Genomic DNA, 13,072 nt, shown 5'->3' with positions numbered 1-13,072 from the left:
ATACGTGGAGATAATATTCTCACAAATATTTATCATTTTATGTATTACTAATTTAAAAATCAGCATAATAAATTTATTTTTTTCAAAAACATTAAATCACACATCAAAGTATTTATAAATAACAAAGTTTATTCATCAAAATGTATATTTTTACTGTGTTGAAATTTTAAAAACACTCATACATTAAAAAAATTCTTTAAAATATCTTTATACAAATGTTTTTGTTTGATTAATATTCAGTTAAAAACTTTTAAGTTTTTTTCAATAATGACTCAAAATTTCATGTCAATGCAAATATGACCTCTTTTGGAATTTTCATTTTCTATATTCATTCAAGAGTTCAAATTATTTACGAAAATGCCAATTTTTAAAATGATAGTTTTACTCTATCATCCGTACCATCTTATTTTATTTACAATATTGTCATTATCATAAATACACTAACCACCATAAACAACTAATTTCAAGCTCTAAATACACATAAAATGACATCTACAACTGCATATTCTTATTTTTACATATACAAACCATTTATCTTTTAATTTCTGTCTCATTTCATTCCGACATCCCAACTTTTTTTTATTTTAAAATTTATAAATTTATTAGAGTTCAAGTTCATGTTTCTTGTTCAAAAACGAGTTGGTGACTTTCTTTAAAAAGTTATGTGTACTTGAAAAAGTCAAACATGAATCTTACCGGATTTAAGAATGATAAGAAACGATTACATGAGATATTTCCATTTATTATTTTTAAAATGTATATTTTAGGTTAAATTAATTTTATAAACAATATTCCCTCCGTTTCACAAAGTTACATATTCTAAAGAAAAAATTGTTTCAAAAAAGTCTATTTTTTGTATTTTCAATGCATGTTTTATCAATTAATTGTAAATTTCAAAATTTAAATGCGCTTATTGGATTTTTATTGGCTTAAATTTATGGAAAAAAGATAATCACAGAAAATTATACATCTATAAGTAAAATTTATTGTTTTTTGTTAATATGTATGAATAGTCTAAAACATATAACATTTTGAAACATATGGAGTATTTAATAAGGAAAAAGAGTTTTAAAGCGGAATATACCTCATGAGTCATGACGTATAATAATAGGAGGTCCAGGTTTTAAAGTTTAAATACTTCTACTTCCAGGTCTGGGGTTCAAATCCCAGACTATTCAAGTTCTTGCAGATTGCGCATTATAGGAAGTTCAGGTTTCAATTATCGGAGAAAGCAATTTATTAAACAATTATGCAGCTATGGAAGAAATGCTTACAAGAGATTTTCAACATAGTGCAAGTAAATTTGGTCAGACGTAAGTCTTGGTAGAACGGCTCAGATGATACAGTTAGACGTAGATCCTCATAAGGCATCTAATATTGTCGATTGTTGAATCGTCTATGTAATCTTTTTCATAATTGTAATATCATAATAAACCAGTCTTTAAAAAAAAAACAATCATTCCAAGCCGGAAACTATAATATAACTAGGATCGGCCCGCCCTACGGGCGGGATATGCTTTACTTGTGATATACTTTTTGTATGATTTTGTAATTTGTTTTTAGATTTGCATTTGAAAGAAATGTGTAGATACTGATTTTTTTCTTTTAGAAAATTTTAGGTGAGAGATTTATATGTGATAAGATATATTTTGCTTGTTTATAATAGTTGTTTCTGTCGTCTAAAAAAATAACTTTATAATATATGTTAATTAAATTTCATCTACTTAATTAAGTTATTTGATATATAATGTGTATTGAATTTGATGATAGTATATAAATATCTTTTATTTGTAATTCAATGAAAACATCAGAAGAGTGAAATTTTTTATAAAAAAAAGCAAGATGAATTCATTTTTTAAAAGATGTTTTTTTATGTTTATATAAGACACCGCCTGAGTTCACCACCTCGCTTCAGATTCTTGACCTCCCAGAAACGCAATAACCTACACTCAACCGTGGGAGGAACACCTGCCGGACTTTTATCATGGGGAGTCAACTGGAGAGTCGCATGTCATGGGAGGATCATAATTACAGGAACCACTAACGACATCTTTTATCGAGACCATTTGCTTGAGAAAAAGAAGAAGTAAATTTGGCCTACACTTCCTGTTTAGTTTCATCAACTTTTCTTTCCAATTTTCTTTATTTTTATTTTGTCTAGCTTATGTTTCGACTTCTTAAATCCAAGCTCTTTTCGAAATATTATTATTTTGTTTCTACTTTTCTTTTATTTTATTTTGTTTTAAATTACTAAATCCAGTCATCTCTTTGAGAACAATCTTTTGAACATGCTTGAATACTTGTCAACAATTTTTAAAAACTCATGTTCATTGAATTGGAAGATATTTTTTTGCCAAATCTTTAACAGTCTAATATTTTCATATTTATCAAGACGTTCGCTTCATCGTCAAAATTAATAACCAAATTTATATATATTGTACATAATTATATTTAAGTGTATATATCTACTAATGGAAAATTGCATCATGTGAACGTCCGAAATACAAAAGTATCAACAAATTCAGTACTCCAAATAAAGATAAACTAATAAACATCATAACGTTATGAGTTATATTCATCAGTTTTTTATCTTTTACAATTTTACCTCAGGTAACCGTTCTCACTCAACGAATGATTAAGGGTATCCTCTCCATATAAGTATCCAAGATATTTTTGCTCAAAAAAAAAGTATCCAAGATATAAAATAAACATCAAACATAATATAACAACCATCATTAAAATCCATAATATTAAATCAATAAGTCTCAACAATATTAAATCCATAAGTCTCAACGCAAAAGACATATAGCTAGCATCAATACAACCTAAATCCACTTGGGACTCAGCTTACTCATAAAAGACTCATTTCAATACATTATGATTGGTCTTCCTCGTAGTCAACCACCAGCATACCAAATCTGCAATGATCAGATTGAAGGATTAGAGAATAGAGACTAAGATGAATAAAAAAAAAAATCACCCCAAACGACATGGCGAATAACTATGTTTACATCACTTCATCGACAAACATTGAAAGAGCTCTAAGTAATTCAAATAACACAGCAATTATGTAATTCCACAGAAAATAAAAGACTAAACATATGAATATACCTATGCAAGTCTTAGCTTAGGATATGGTAGAAGCTGGTCTGCAGAGGATGGGAAAAGGAGGTTTTCCTCCAAAATCCATGGCCTTGGCTTGATACTCCATGAGAGGACCATCAGGATGCTTACAAATCGGTTGTATTCTAAGTAAGTAAACAACACACACAACCATCCTATATGTGAGTATAACAACAAAATTAAAACACACAAAATGCTTATATTTGAATTGATGAGTACTCTCACCTTCTCCTCGTTGAGCTTCTTAACACATAAGGAGACAATAGACTCCAAATATTCCCTTGTGGTCATGTCGATCCAAGGTTCTTCCAGATCAGTAAGGGGGAAGATGGACCTGAAGGGATCTTCTTCAAAAAAACCCTAAAAATGAAACAGATAAACTATTCAACTTTATAAAATTGGATAAACAAAGAAGGGTCATAACGTTACCCGATTCTTTCAGGCCTGGATCTTAAAGTCGTGGAACATTTTGTACTCCTTGTCGTCGGAGAAGATTTTACGGTCCTCAGTTTCCTCTTCATCATCGCCGGAATAAAGAGAGTATGAGACTGAGATAAGAAGTACTTACATATTTATACAGATCCACACCGCCCATGAGATACGAACGGCGCAGCAAAGAGTCTGTAGTGGACGATTGAATTAAATTGGAATAAAGACGGATCCATAACTCCGGCCGTTTCAATCAAGAGAAAGGTATAGCAGACGTCATACATCGCCGCTGCAGAAAGAGAGGAACGAAAGGATTTCACGTGATTGAGCAATTAGGGTTAGAGGTCGCGTAATATCTATTGGGCCGCAGCGAACGATAGACATAGAGCGCAAGACGTAAGAAATAAGGAAAACCCAATACGATTCTCAAATAAATGAAACGCATAGTTTCGTTCGCACGCGACACGTGTCGCGATGAGAGGCATCAACTTATCTAGCTGGCCGCTGACGTGGCGCGTCCTGGAGAGAGGAAACTCTCTTTTATATATAAAGATACTAGTTTATCTCTATAAAAAGATTACTCGTAAGTTTTCTAAAAAGCCCTAATTTTTCTTTTTTGCTCGAAACAATGACAATAATCTCTGATCTTTCACAAGATTTGATAGAGGAGATACTCTCTAGGGTTCAGTTAGCATCTCAGCGAGTGGCTAGATCCACTTGCAAACAATGGAACGGTCTGTATAAAGATGAAAGCCTTACAAAGAATCAACGTGGTAAAGCTGCTTATGATAATATGGTGGTCAGGGTGTGTGATTCTAGGGTTTGTTTAGTGAGGGTCGATCTCGAGGGAGTTCATAACAACAAAGATGGCTTAGTTGAGATATCTACAAAGCTAATGGATCAACAAAATCGAGTCAAGGTACATCGTGAATTTATGGTGTGTGATGGCTTATTGTTATGCTTTCGGAAAAACGGTAACCCCTTGATATGGAACCCGTATTTGGGACAAGTCAGGTGGATTGAACCCAAAAGAAAATTATACATCTCGGACGAGACGTATTGTATGGGATACGACAACAAGAACAACCCAAAGTCTTGAGGTTGTTGTACAGTGGCAGTACTGTTCAGTATGAAATGTATGATTTGAAATCTGATTCATGGAGGGATCTTGCTGTCACTTGTGACTGGACTATACAGCATTATCGTGAGGGCTTGTCTTTGAAAGGAAATAATTACTTTGTTGCTCAGAGAGTGAAAGAAGTAGATCAGATGGGAGAATATTTAATCTGTTTTGATTTTACAAGTGATAGATTTAGACATTGTCTTGATCTGAACTCTCGTAATGGAGACTCTGTGATTCTATCTTCTGTTAGAGATGAACAGCTTGCACTGTTATTTTACAGTGTTGATACATATGAGATTGAGATACAGATTACAACAAAGATCGAGGCCAATGAGTTGACATGGATAAATTTCTTAAAAGTTGATTTGAAGCCGTTCACTGGAATGTTAAGGAAGTTTCTTTGGTGTGGGTATGGGAGTTTCTTCGTCGACGAGAAGAAGAAAGTGGCATTGATTTGGGATGAACACTACCCCAAAGCTTACCTCATTGGAGAGGATAATTACTTCACAGTAGCTGCTCTAGGAAATTTTATATATTATTGGGCAGTTGTGTACTCTTATGTTCCGAGTTCGGTGCAGATTCAAAAGGTCCAGTACATGCAGGAGGCTAAAGGAAAGTACACAATTGTTAGTCCTTGTCATATGTTTTTCTTTTTCAAAAAGACTGGTCCATTTCTGTGTTGTTAATTTGATTCTTGTCGAATGACTCTTACTCAGGTAGAAGATACCTACAAGTATTACATTTAAAACGTGCAAAGAGACTTTGAAATCTGACAAGTCTCTTGTCTTTTTGTTATTTATCTATCTCATTTGTTATTAAGATTCTATTGCTGGCTATTCTTTCCGACTAAGTACTATTGTATAACAATTCTTGTCATCCTAATCTAGATACAAGTGAGGCTGCAGGTTACTCCAAACATTATTAGATACATGGTTTATATGTATTGTTTTGTTATTATCTATCTCATGTGTGGTTGCTAGTACTGGAAGTTAAAAACAGAGCGAGAATGTCCCTCGGATATGGACAAACAACTTCCCTTCTTGTCTTATATCTGTCATATCTAGCAAGAATTACAAATCACATATATATCTTTGGAGCTTTACTACGTGATCAGGTTCTTGAATATAATCTTGAATTGGGCTGCTCCATTGCTTCTACCGAAAATATGCTACAGTACCATTTCTACTTAAGTAAAACGAGTGCTCAATGGCTCGTTTGTTGGTTTCACTCAAGAATTAGAAACCACATTTCTAAACTCCGAGAAGCTTTCATAAAAGTGTTTTTTACGTTTCCATGTATCTTTGGAGGTTAACACATGATCTTCTAGCTTATCACACAGAATCTTGCATTGGACTTCCTCCACGTAGCTGTGATCTTGAGAATTGCATTGATGCTTTCTTGGTTAGATGTTTCATTCATCTTCTTTTGTCAGCTGGTTAGTATGTTATTTTGTGACGGTTCCTGCTAGTGTTAGCTCATAAAATGTCATTATTATTTTCTATTCTTTTAAATCGTTCGGTTAGAGAAGAAGAGGAAGGAGACTGCTGGAAAAAAATATTTGTCATGAGATTTTTGTACTTAACAAAGTGTTAGGTTACTGACCGTGGCGTGAAGACGCACATAATACAACTAAGCCAGATATAAACCAACCTGACTTCCCAACTGTAGAAACTAATCTATCCTCTGAGTTGATGACTACTATCAACCCACCCCACAACATGGTTTCTAACAATGGTTACATTCCCTTGGCCTTCCCTCTCGGATCCTATCGTTTTCAAACCGGATCAAGGTGGGTGTATGATAGGTACCATCAGACTTACGTGAGAAGGAAGAAGAGTAGTAGAGTATTGGAGGGAGCGGGTGATTTGGCAAAAGACGTTGGAGATGAAATAGAAGTAGGAGAACCTTCTGAACCGTCCAGAGTCTTTGCCGTTAGAAATGAAGATTGAAGAAAGAAGATCAGAGCGAGCTTTATATACGAGTTGTTGAATTACATTTCTTTTATGCTTTGTTGTTGATTGTTCTAGACGCTATGAGTCTGAACTTATCGTTCGTTATGAGAACGATGATCTGAGCTTACACTCGAGATGAGAGCGTAGTTCATGATCTGACTTCAAAGCTGTATTCATTGATTGGTTCCTTATAAGATTACAGAGTTTGTTGAGTTACAAGGATCAAGACTCTATCATTGGTGCGGTGAAAAGTTCGAGCACAGCGATTACGATGACGGAAGCGATACAGTCAAGTCGTGCGGAAGATTCCGATGACGGTGAGCTCGATTTGCAAACGCAGGTTGCCGATTTGGCGAAAAGCATTCATCGACTTGCGAAGGAGAACACAGCGACGAACTCGATGGTGAAGGAGTTGAACACAGCGATGATCGCGATGATGAAATCGATTGGGAAGATGCCGACTCCTGATTCGGCGCCACAATCAACTACATTGCCTACCACATCTCAGGTAGATCCTTCACACTGGGAACCGCAGGGAAGTTATCCGTTAGGTTATCGAAGTGAGGGATTGAATCTAGCGAATCGTGATAGCATGTTAAAGAAAGTGGAGATGCCTTGTTGTGATGGATCTTCAGTTTCGGATTGGATTGCGGATGTGGAATATTTCTTTGCATTGGGTGGTTACAGTGATGAAGCGAAATTGGATCTAGTTCCGTTATGTTTACAAAGAGCTGTGAAGAAGTTGTATGGTTGGGCTCGACGTCGCGGTGGTTTTCGGAGCTGGAGTGACTTTAAGCAGAGGTTGGTGGTTCGTTTTTCAGAATCTATTGATGATGAGCCAGAGAGGAGGTTGTTTGCTCTGAAACAAACGGGTACCATAGCTGAATACGTCTCAGAGTTTGAAGCATTATCAGCTCAAGTTCCGGGATTGTCTGATCATTTGTTAGAGAGAGTCTTTTACACTGGGTTGAGTACGGAAATGAAGGAGGTCATAAGGATGAAAGAGCCTCAAGGATTACAAAACTACATATCGGCAGTGTTACGAATGGAGACGAGTGTGTTCTGTAAAGTAGTGAGCAACATGAATGGCTCGGGACATACTAACTCTCGAAGGCAAGGTTCTGGAGATAAATCAGTACCGGTGCACTCTAAATGGCAAGTATATGATAAGCAATGAACGGAGACGTTGCAGAATAAAGAGAACGTAGCACCAGGGCAACAACAACTACGGCCAAGGCAGAAACATACTGATGCAGAGTTAGATGCGATGCGAAGAGAGAAGGTGTGCTTCAAGTGCAAGGCACCGTGGTCGAGAGCTCATGCGAGTGTCTGTCCTAACAAGGAACTTCGAATATTAACTCTGTTGAATGGTTGGGAAGTTGAAGTTCTTGAGCAGGAAGAAGAAGAGTTATTGTTGGAAGAACCTAAGCAGCAGAAGGAGTTTATGACTTTGTCATTTAATTCGTTTCTGGGGATTTTTTCTCCTAAGACAACCAAGATGAGAGGGAGAATAAATCAGAAGGAGATAATTGTCATGCTCGATAGCGGAGCATCCCACAATTTCATTTCACCATCAATTGTGAAGAAGCTACATTTGAAAATTTCTGCAGATTGTGGCTTAGATGTGTTGTTGGGTAATGGAGTAACTGTTGCGGCATTGGGAGTTTGTCGTTCAGTCAACTTTGTTATCAATAATACCGACTTCACATCAGACTTTATCTCCTTAGAACTGGAAAGTGTTGATGTTATATTAGGTGTTCAGTGGCTTGAAACGTTAGGTAGATGTGAGGTAGACTGGAAGCAGCAGGAACTCACATTCACTTATCGTGGGGAAAGAGTGACATTATTTGGAGATCCGGAGTTACATAATGTCAAGCTTTCCCTTAAGTCATTAATACCTAGCTCGAACAGTTCGATTGGAAGGGAAGTGCAATTGGCTGCGACAGCAGTAACATCCGTAGTACCAGAGTTAAATGAAGAACTTCCACGGTTATTAGAACAATTTGAGGCTGTCTTTGCTCTACCAGTGGGGTTACCGCCACTCCGAGGTCAAGAGCATGCGATTAATCTACTTCCTAGAGTCTCAGCTGTTTCGGTTCATCCATATCGCTATCCTCATGCGAGAAAGGTGATCATGGAACAAATGGTGCAGGAAATGCTGGAATCAGGGATTATTCGACCAAGCGTTAGCCCATTTTCCAGTCCTGTTTTACTCGTGAAAAAGAAGGATGGGGGAACGCGCTTTTGTGTAGATTATAGAGCTCGTAACCGAGCAACAGTCCCAGATAAATATCCAATACCGGTAATCGATCAACTACTGGATGAGTTGAATGGAGCTTGCGTTTTCTCAAAGTTAGACTTGCGTTCTGGCTATCATCAGAGACGTATGCGTGAGGAGGACATTTGCAAGACTGCTTTCAGAATAGTAGATGGTCATTATGAGTTCTTGGTCATGCCATTTGGACTCACCAATGCTCCTGCAACTTTTCAAGCGTTGATGAATAAAATTTTCAAGCCGTTCTTGCGAGACTTCGTGTTGGTGTTTTTTGATGATATTCTCGTCTATAGCAAATCGGCAAGCTTACATCTTCAACACTTGGAGAAGGTGTTAACGGTTCTTCAACAACAACAGTTGTTCGCAAATCGAAAAAAATGTTCATTTGGAGTAGATCAGGTGGAATATCTGGGTCATATCATCTCGAAGGAGGGAGTAGGTACTGACCACAACAAAACTGAAGCAATGAAAAAGTGGCCAACCCCACGATCAGTGAAGCAACTAAGAGGGTTCTTGGGATTGACAGGGTATTATAGAAAGTTTGTCAAGGATTATAGCATTTTTGCGAGGCCCTTGACTACATTGCTGAAGCGAGAGAGATTTTTATTGTCAGAGTTGCGCATGAGGCTTTTGAGAAGCTAAAACTAGCTATGACTCGAGCGTCCGTTCTCGCATTACCAGATTTCTCTAAGGTGTTTGTAGTTGAAACTGATGCTTCCGGTTTTGGAGTGGGAGCAGTGTTAATGCAAGACAAACGAACTATTGCTTATTTCAGTCATGCATTAACCGAGAGAGAAAGGCTTAAACCAGCGTATGAGAGGGAACTGATGGCAATAGTTATGGAAGTGAGGAAGTGGAAACATTACTTGTTGGGGCGTAAATTTCAGGTACATACTGATCAGAGGAGCATTAAGTACTTGTTGGAACAGAAGGAGGTCAACATGGAGTATCAAAGGTGGTTAACTCGGTTGCTTGGTTTTGATTTTGAAATTTTCTACAAGCTGGGGTGTGAGAACAAAGCGGCAGACGGGTTATGACGGTGCATGGCGGTATCTTCGTTGTTGTTGACTTTGACGGTTCCTAAGATCTTACAGTGGGAGGATTTATATAAGGAGATCGCAGAAGATGTTGGTATTCAGAGGTTGATTGCTCAGTTAGAGTCTAAGGATCTAGTTTCGCGCAAGTTGACAGTGGTGGAGAACAGATTGTGGTCCAAACAACGACTGGTAATTCCGAAGACATCTAAGTTCATCGCGGTAATTCTTCATGAGTGTCATGACAGTAAAACTGGAGGTCATTCAGGAGTTGCCAAGACATTACAGAGGATTCAACGTTCTTTCACTTGGAAGGGTATTAAGAAGACAGTCCAAGAGTATGTTGCAGAGTGTGGGGTGTGTCAAACACATAAGTACTCAACATTGTCACCAGCGGGATTGTTACAACCATTGCCGATACCGAACCATATTTGGGAGGATATTAGTATGGATTTCATTGAAGGATTGCCTACTTCCAATGGGGTGAATGTGATATTGGTGGTGATTGATCGTCTGAGTAAGGGAGCACATTTTATAGGGTTGAAACATCCGTTTATTTCTGTCGATGTCGCAAAGAAGTTCGTGAGCGAGGTGGTGCGTCTTCATGGGTATCCAAGTAGCATTGTGTCAGACAGAGATCGCCTCTTTCTCAGTAATTTTTGGCGGGAGTGCTTCAAATTGGCGGGTACGACTCTGAAATACAGTACGGCATTTCACCCTCAGACGGACGGTCAAACAGAGGTGTTAAATCGTTGCGTAGAGACCTATCTCAGATGCTATGCTTCCCCTCATCCGAGGACTTGGTGTCAGTTTCTTGGGTGGGCTGAATACTGGTATAATACATCGTTTCACTCTTCTTGAAGGCCACGCCATTTAAAGTGATGTATGGGAGAGAACCACCGGCGTTGCTGAAGTTTGAAGAGGGTTCGACAAAAAATTTTGAGCTGGAGGAATCTTTATTGGAGCGGGATGTAATGCTGCAGAGTTTGAAAGAAAAGTTGGTGAGGGCTCAGGAGATTATGAAGAAACAAGCTGATAAACATAGACGTGACGTTGAGTTGAGTGTGGGAGATGGGGTTTATTTGAAGCTGCGTCCTTACCGTCAGCAGTCAGTTGCACGAATATTTTGTCAGAAGTTGGCGGCTAAGTTCTATGGTCCTTATAGGGTGTTGGAGAGGATAGGGAAGGCTGCTTATCGAATGGAGTTGCCAAAGGGATCTCGTATTCACCCCGTGTTCCATGTTTCACAATTAAAGAAAGCTTTGGGTGATAATCATGTTGTTTCCATGTTGCCTCAGGATTGTTTGGGTGAGAAGTTTGATGAATGGATACCGGAGGATGTGTTGGCTAAACGTTATGATGATCAAGGGCGGATGGAGTTATTAGTTCGTTAGGTGGAGAGGCCACAAACGGATGATTCGTGGGTGTTTTCGAAGGAGTTTGTGGAACGTTTTCCTGATTACAAGCTTGAGGGCAAGCTTGGTTTCGATGGGCGAAGTATTGATAGGTACCATCAGACTTACGTGAGAAGAAAGAAGAGTAGTAGAGTATTGGGGGGGAGCGGGTGATTTGGCAAAAGACGTTGGAGATGAAATAGAAGTAGGAGAACCTTCTGAACCGTCCAGAGTCTTTGCCGTTAGAAATGAAGATTGAAGAAAGAAGATCAGAGCGAGCTTTATATACGAGTTGTTGAATTACATTTCTTTTATGCTTTGTTGTTGATTGTTCTAGACGCTATGAGTCTGAACTTATCGTTCGTTATGAGAACGATGATCTGAACTTACACTCGAGATGAGAGCGTAGTTCATGATCTGACTTCAAAGCTGTATTCATTGATTGATTCCTTATAAGATTACAGAGTTTGTTGAGTTAGTTACAAGGATCAAGACTCTATCAGTGTATCTGTTTCTATACGTAAGTTCTTGTTTTGGAGACATATAAGAGAAAGGTAGAAAGAATAGAAAGTGGCGTTTGTTAGCTTTAATTGTATACAATGAATCTCTTGTCTTTGTTCTCTAGTGAAGTAAGAAACATGTAAATTAAAAGGAAATGTTTTGATTAGTAACTGTCTGATCACTGATTTGTCGATTTGTCGTGTTGCTTCTCCTTATGGATTGACATTCAAATTTATTTTATTTAGAAGTTTAAACTTTCCATTCCAGATCGTTACCTCTTTTGTGTGTGTGGACTTCTTGTCGTTTTTCAAATGTCTTGTCGTTTTTTCCTTTAGTTCCGCGTCAATTCATTTTGGGGTACGTGTTTCAGTGTTTGTGTGTGCTTAACGAACCAGACATATGACGCCATTATTCTTGTAAGTTAAGTACAATCAACAGAGACACCAAGACTTGGTGACCAAGTGATCCTTTTTTATATATTATTATTTTTAGACAGATAATAAGAACACAAAAATTAAATAAAAGTTTTTTTAAGGATGTGTTTGGATAAGATTATACTTTGGCAACACGTCAAGAACATCACAGTTTATATGCAAAACAAACACGAACGGAATGAATTCAATTGATATTTATATAAGTATTTTCGTCGACAAAAAAAGTCTTTTAAGTATTTTCATTATTCTTATCTTTCTTAAAAATCTTAGATTACATTTTGCTCTTTATCATTGACATATTTTACTTCTCTTCTTGGGGGTTCGCTTTCCTCCTAACGTCCCACTTTATATACAAAATTAAATAAATATAGTTTTATGATGCTCTTTTTGTATAAGATACCAAAATGACAGTCACTTTACAACCAAACAAATTATGTTACTTTATCGGTAAATAGGTTGATAAAGTATGTTTGAAAAAAATAGAATCAAGGAAGACCTAGCTATGGGGCTCTATTGAATTTGCGAGCGTATTAATTAATAACGTTTATTGTACTTAATAACGTGTTTGGTTCTCATTAGGGGGTTAGGTGAAACCGTACACTAGCAAATACAGTTTCAGTAGTGTGAAAGCAAAACAAAACAAGTTTAAACAACCAATTAATCAGAGGGTTAAGTAGTTAACAATAACATAAGTGGTAGAAAGAAGTTAATTAGGCTCAAATTAATGTTTAGAGGCCAAGGAAGTTACGCAAGTTAAGGAGATACCTAAGAACCAATGAACAGATTCGTGGTCACATCCGTATTTAT

At 37.2% G+C, this 13,072-nt stretch overlaps 1 protein-coding gene across 1 annotated transcript; it reads left to right on the top strand.

Moving 5' to 3' along the window:
* The first annotated feature begins 4,180 nt into the window (after window positions 1-4,180).
* Window positions 4,181-5,421, top strand: LOC106408732 (putative F-box protein At3g19560). Its single transcript, XM_013849444.3, has 3 exons — window positions 4,181-4,471; window positions 4,750-5,301; window positions 5,392-5,421. Exons 1-3 carry the CDS (start codon window positions 4,181-4,183, stop codon window positions 5,419-5,421), a joined length of 873 nt encoding a protein of 290 aa, XP_013704898.3.
* Window positions 5,422-13,072: the final 7,651 nt, after the last annotated feature.

This window comes from Brassica napus, unplaced genomic scaffold, assembly GCF_020379485.1.
Source record: "Brassica napus cultivar Da-Ae unplaced genomic scaffold, Da-Ae ScsIHWf_528;HRSCAF=793, whole genome shotgun sequence".
NCBI lineage: Eukaryota > Viridiplantae > Streptophyta > Magnoliopsida > Brassicales > Brassicaceae > Brassica > Brassica napus.
The sequence above is the reverse complement of the archived record's forward strand: the minus strand, read 5'-3'. Positions and strand labels throughout refer to the sequence as shown.

Excerpts from the sequence above, each read along its gene's own strand:
- LOC106408732 (XM_013849444.3), top strand. The coding sequence starts at position 4,181 with ATGACAATAATCTCTGATCTTTCACAAGATTTGATAGAGGAGATACTC. Across the intron at positions 4,472-4,749 it reads ATCAACAAAATCGAGTCAAG|CATTATCGTGAGGGCTTGTC; the intron begins GTACATCGTGAA and ends TGGACTATACAG. Across the intron at positions 5,302-5,391 it reads CTAAAGGAAAGTACACAATT|GTAGAAGATACCTACAAGTA; the intron begins GTTAGTCCTTGT and ends ACTCTTACTCAG.